At 46.3% G+C, this 6,463-nt stretch overlaps 1 protein-coding gene across 1 annotated transcript; it reads right to left on the bottom strand.

Moving 5' to 3' along the window:
* Positions 1–511: 511 nt before the first annotated feature.
* On the bottom strand, positions 512–1,572 carry MC3R (melanocortin 3 receptor). Its single transcript, XM_033185374.1, has one exon. It carries the CDS (start codon positions 1,481–1,483, stop codon positions 512–514), a length of 972 nt encoding a protein of 323 aa, XP_033041265.1. The 5' UTR covers positions 1,484–1,572.
* Between the last annotated feature and the right edge of the window lie 4,891 nt (positions 1,573–6,463).

Genomic DNA, 6,463 nt, shown 5'->3' with positions numbered 1-6,463 from the left:
AATACAATGATAGAGTAGAACTCAGTCTCCGATGGAGTTATAAGTGCAAAGCTATCTATCCGTGCAGCTGGCAGCAGGAGGTCGTAGCTGGAACAGGTTTGCTTGCAAGAGATCTCAACCACCCTTATTGTTCATGAGAATCCTTCAGTCTGGTCTGGCCTGAAGCATGAAGACATGGGTGTGGTGCAGAGGAGCAGACAGGCGTCACACACTCTGGGTGTTTGGAAATGAGTGCAGAGAGCACACAGAGAAGCCTTCGCTGATTTCTCCCAGTGACTATTTGGGAAATCAGCGTTTGTGACTTCCCCATCTTGGAATCCTTTCAGAGAGTCTGTTATTCACCATTTCCCCCCTTTAAAAGGCGTTGTAAACTTAAAAACAAATGACAAGTACAATCATGACTGTTAACACATTTTTATATCTTCTAAGTATTTTTTTTCTTTCTAAACATCTTGGGTGGATGGAGGGTCAAAAGTGACCCGACTGATGATCATTTCCATGGCCCTGCATCCTATCCCGAGTTCATGCCCTTGCAACCACAGAGAATCTCCTTAAAGGTGTTGCGCAGTTCCAGGCTCCGGAAGGCGTAGATGAGCGGGTCGATGACGGAGTTGCACATGATGAGGACCAGGTAGGTGTTGAAGTGGGCAGTGTAGCAGATGCAGTAGGGGTTGGTGGGGCAGGTGATGATGAGGACCAGGTGGAGGAAGAAGGGGGCCCAGCAGAAGATGAACACCCCCAGGAGGATGGTGATGGTGACTGCCCCCTTCATGCATGAGTGTTGCTGTGGGACCACCCCGTCGGCAGGTGGCAGTGCTGCTATGCGCTTGACATGCAGCCGCGCAAAGAGGAACATGTGCACATAGAGGGTGCCCATGAGGAGCATCATGGCGAAGAACATGGTGATGAGGCACACGATGACCATCTTGCTCTCCGAGTAGACAATGAACACCACGCCACAGATGCCGCAGCCGACCCAGATGGCCACGATCAAGGTGAGGGCCTTCCTCACTGTCATGATGCTGTGGTAGCGGAGCGCGTAAAAGATGGTGACGTACCTGTCGACGGCGATGGCCAGGAGGTTGCAGATGGAGGCCACCAGGGAGATGCAGGTCATGGAGTCGAAGATGTTGTCCATGTGCTGGATAAACTGGTCCTCCAAGGTCAGGTAGTTGCTGTGGACGATGGCGATCATGATGGTCTCCAGGGCATTGGACACGCTCACCAGCATGTCGGCCACCGCCAGGCTGCAGAAAAAGAAGTACATTGGGGAGTGCAGGCTGCCGTTCCTGACCACGGCTAGGATAACCAGGATGTTTTCCAGCAGACTGACGATGCCCAGGGCCAGGAAAACCTCGGGCTTGATGAAGACCTGCTCACAGAACGGGCTGCCGCTCTGGTTGCTGAAGAAAGGGGCTTGGAGGTGCTCCGAGCCATTAGGTAGCGTTGGCTGAACAGAGGGCAGGCAGCACGAAGCATTCATTGCTGACAGAAGGGCTGATCTGAGCTGGGGCTCCAGCAGGGTCCGTAGGAGGGAAGACAAAATCTCCCTCCAGATACTTCTTTTGGATGCTCATTCAATCTGAACGTAGAGTTTGTTCTCCCCTAGAATAAAAGGATGTCGAAGGTAGAGAGAGAGAGATAGAGAGAGAAGAGAGACACACATACAGAGAGAAGGGGGAAGAGAGAGAGAGGGAGAGTAGCTAGTTAGTAGCTAGCATGCAAGTTCGTAGCTTGGAGACATGCGGAGAACTTTGCTGTTCCAGGAGGAGCAGTTCTGACCTTGTTTACGTAGAAAAAAATACATCATAGGGTCTCTTACCAGCAAGTCTTCCTTCTGTTTCCCTCTCACCCCTCTGTTTGTCTCTCCTCATTTCCCCGCCTGGGAACAGAAAACCTGCCACTGGTTGCTACAGTTACAGCTCTTTTCATGGCAAGACAGGGGATGTGTTACTTGTCGCCAGAAGTGAAGGGAGAACACTCAGGTTTTTTTTATATTGGCCAAGGGCAAACAACTCCTACTTAATCTTCAGCGCAGCAGAATGACCACTGAGCATCGGGCACCTCTCTGACTGACAGCAGGTGCCTGGCCCTGAGGATTCTGCAGGGAGATTAAGAAGCAGACTGGTGCCCTCTGCAGGCCACACGGCTGTCTGCTTGCTGGCTTGGCCGAGCCGTTTGTGTTTGTCATGGAAACTGCCACGGGCATCCACTCATCTGTTCATTTGTTTGTTTATTTGTTCATTCATTTGTTGTTGTTGTTTAGCAAACATTTATTGAGCACCTACTATGTGTCAGGTCTCTGCTGAGTGCAGGAAATAGAGTGGTGAGCAAGACAGCAGCCACTGTCTCAGGTTTCCCCAAACTCAGAGTTTGGGATGGAAGAAGAAGAATCAATGAATGCTTGAATCAGGAAAGTCCAGGAAACCAGGGATGCAAAGAGGAAGAGCCCAAACCTGGACTGTCAAAGAAAGTTCCTGGAGGAAGGAGCACCTATGATTTGACTTCAAGGAGGAAGAGGCCATATCCAGTTTGGGGTGGGTGGTGGGGTGGGGCTGGAACTGGAGGAGGTAGAAGACGACTCCAGGCAGAGGGAATCAAACGTCTGCAGCTTGGAGGCAGAGAGCACGCTGGTCATAGGAGTCATCACCGATTGTGGATGTGGAGATCCCACCTGACCCACGGAGTCAGAATCACCCAGGTATAAGACCTGAACAAGTGTGTTTGTAATTTTTGACAGCTGAGCTGGGGCATAGTCACAGTTGAGCTCCACTGAAAAGAATCTTGGGCTTTTGAAAGTGCTGCAAGTAGTCTGCTCTGGTCAGAGCATGGAAATAGGAGACATGGTCTGAGAAATGAGGCTGCACAGGTTTCTTAAAAAGTTGAGAATTGCCTGAATCCTGAAGGACAGCCTCAGGCAGATGTGGGAATTTGAACAGTACCTTGACAGCAGTGGGGGCTGTGGAAGAAACATAGGTAGGGAAGGAATGAGATGGGGTCTGTATTTTAGGAATATTCCTGGTTGCAGGGTGGAGAATGAATGAGAAGGAATGAGCATGTAGGCCAGGGAGTCTGGGGCAGAGGGTGCTGCAAAGACCCAGGGTGAGATGATGGTGGCCTGGAGCAAGGGAGTGGCCATGGGGACTTGGAGGACTTGGAGGGTGGTCAGAGAGATTCAGGAGGTTGGATAATGTAGCTTCAAAACTGATGGGTTATGGGATCATGGGAGAGGGAGCAGTCAGAAACACTTCTACTTCTTTCTTACATAATGGGGAGGATGGAGATGTTTTAAGCTGGAAAATGTGAAAGGCAGAAGTTAGCAGGTGGCCTACTAATGTAGTGTTGTTCTTGGAAGTATGGTTTAACACTTGGTCCATGTTAGATCTGATTCCTCATATAGATCATATGAACTCAGAAAACACTGAGTCGTCTCACCCCTACACACACACACACACACACACGAGGAATTGATCCATCTGTCCATCTGACTATGTATATGTGTGTAGGTGTGAGAAATATTAAAAATATGCATATGGAAATAGAAGAAAACTTAGGATCCTTGGGGTGGAAAGATCTTAAGCAAGATGAGCAATCTAAAATTTAGTATGGAAAAACACCCTGAACTAAGTTAAAAGAAAAACAGGATGAAAACATTTGCTATAGGTAAAGTTACTATCTCTTACTACTTTCACATGAATTAGAAAAAGATAAATTACCCCTAAGAAAACTGGGCAAAGGATATACCTAATAATTTACTGAAGAGGAGATGCAAACGGTTAATGAACATGAAAAGATGTGAAGCCGTCTAGGAAGTTGGGGAAATGCCAGTCAAAATGAGATTTTAATATCATTTTCCCAGCTAGATTGACAAGAGATAAAAAGATGCTAAATTCAGGTGAGAATATTGGGAGGACACTTTCATGCATTTCTAGTGTTTGTGAATAGTTTCACAATTTGGCAGTTTTTACTAAAATAAAAAAATGCATGTCAGTATGAGTTTCAGTCTATGAACTGAGGGGCATGAGAAATACTTTTGTTTATTTGCTTTTTTTAAAAAATATTTTTGTCAAGAGCATGAGTTTAAGTTGCCCTGAATATACACTTCCACTTCTGTTTGTTTTCAACAGAGCAACTTAATTTCTGATGCCAAGCCACTATTCTTCCAGGTTGGAAAAAAACACATTCTTAATCCTTTTGGGAGCTTCTCTTACCCTCGGGGTCACATCCAGTCTGTGGTTTCAAGAGCACGAGTCGTACATGCAAAGCTAGATTATAAGGCAGGGACCATTTGTTATCTACTAGGTCTTTTCCTGTTCTGTGCTTGGCACGCACTGAGCACTGAACATCTTTTCTTGCTTTTTTTTTTTTTTTTTTTTTGAGACGGAGTCTCGCTGTGTCGCCCAGGCTGGAGTGCAGTGGGGCAATCTCGGCTCACTGCAAGCTCCGCCTCCCGGGTTCCCGCCATTCTCCTGCCTCAGCCTCCGAGTAGCTGGGACTACAGGCGCCCGCCACCTCGCCCAGCTAGTTTTTTGTATTTTTAGTAGAGACGGGTTTTCACCGTGTTAGCCAGGAGGGTCTCGATCTCCTGACCTCGTGATCCGCCCATCTCGGCCTCCCAAAGTGCTGGGATTACAGACTTGAGCCACCGCGCCCGGCCTTTTTCTTGCTTTCAATCTTGGTTGTGTGCATCCTTCAAAGAGAGCAGATGGGACCTAGTACTTAAAACCTGTGTCCTCAGAGGTATCGTCATCACTAATGAGTGTTTATTTGGTCTTCTCCAAACACTACTTCCCACTTTCCTGGGGGATTTGCACAGATGCAGCATTACGTTTTAATTGAATCTTGTGTAAATGAATTGGCTTTATTAATAACAATTGCAAGACATGACAGTCTCTGTCAGTGTTTACCGTATGTTGCTGGCATGTGTGGAGGTGTCTGTTTTGAATCAGTTATAGTAAATGTAACAAGAAGATTCTTATTCTAGGAGATAATCCACCCAGGTGGTCTCTGTGCCTGAAAAGTTCTTCCTCAATTTTGTGCCTGGTACACCTCTTTATTCGTCAAGATCCAGCTTAAATGTCAACTATTTGTTACAGCTTTTCTTAAATTTCATACACTAATTTACCACCCTCTCTCCTTGCTGACAAACTGACAGGGTTCGGCACTCCTTCCTCACTCTCAAAAGCACAAGCAACAAGGGGAAAAAATTGTGGACTGGGTGTGGTGGCTCATGCCTGTAATCTTAGCACTTTGGGAGGCTGAGGCGGGTGGATCACCTGAGGTCAGGAGTTCAAGACTAGCCTGGCTAACATGGCGAAACCCTGTCTCTACTAATAATATAACAATTAGCCAGGTGTGGTGGTGCGTGCCTGTAATCCTAGCTACTTGAGAGGCTGAGACAGGAGAACTGCTTGAACCTGGGAATCAGAGGTTGTAGTGAGCTGAGATTGCACCACTGCATTCCAGTCTGGGCAACAGAGTGAAACTCCATCTAAAAAAAGAAAAAAAAGAATTGGACTTTCTCAAAATCAATAACTTTTGTATTTTAAAAGATGCCACAAAAATGAGAAGACAATGCAAAGAATGGGAGAAAGTAATTACAAATCAGATCTCTGATAAGAGACATGTATCTGGAATACATAGAGAACATTTACAATTTAATATAACAAAAAGACAAACAGCCCAATTCAATGATAGGCAGCAAAGGATTTGAGTAGACATTTCACCGAGGAAGATATCATATCCAACAAGCACATGAAAAAAGACTCAATATGATTAGTCATTAGTGAAAATGCTAAAATACACTAAAAACCACTGAATTGTCCATGTTAGGTGAATTGTGTGGTATATTGACACTATCTCAACAAAGCTGTTTTAAAAAATGACATGCAGAATATTGCATAATTAAAGGTCACATCCATGCCACGAAAAGGGGGACAATTTGGCCAGTGGTCATGTTAGAGCACAATGATTAGATTTTATTATAAATATGAACTTTTCATGAGGGGGAGATGCTGCTGATGCCCGTGTCCCTGCACCCAGCCTACCTCTGATTTCAGCCACCATTTGCTGGACAGCTCCGCCAGTTCCCTGTGAGCTCAGATTCAACTTACACAGCCAGAGTGCCACTTTAAGGGTGACAAACACCTTCTGCCCCGGAGTCTTCCCTGGTGTGTGTGTGTGAGTGTGTGTGTAATTCCTCATCTCACAAAGTTCATCCCGGAAATGAGGGGGAGTAAATGCCCCCAGGGGCAGTGCTCAACTAATGAGGGCCAGAGGCAATAGATACATTTTCAGCTCCCCTATCCTGCAGGTGGACAATGGCAGATGCTGTATGTGCTTCCCAGATATCCCCTGAACCTCCATCACCTACTGCAACATGCTTGATAATGTGTCTTGTAACTGGCTTTTGCTCCATATCCATCTCATTCTTTCTGAGCCCTCATGCCTTTTTCCTGGGATT

This window comes from Trachypithecus francoisi, unplaced genomic scaffold (genome assembly GCF_009764315.1).
Source record: "Trachypithecus francoisi isolate TF-2019V2 unplaced genomic scaffold, Tfra_2.0 Lachesis_group21, whole genome shotgun sequence".
Classification (NCBI taxonomy): Eukaryota; Metazoa; Chordata; class Mammalia; order Primates; family Cercopithecidae; genus Trachypithecus; species Trachypithecus francoisi.
This window is presented reverse-complemented; position numbering and strand designations above follow the sequence as displayed.

Coding starts and splice junctions, on each gene's coding strand:
- MC3R (XM_033185374.1), bottom strand. CDS start 1,483: ATGAATGCTTCGTGCTGCCTGCCCTCTGTTCAGCCAACGCTACCTAAT.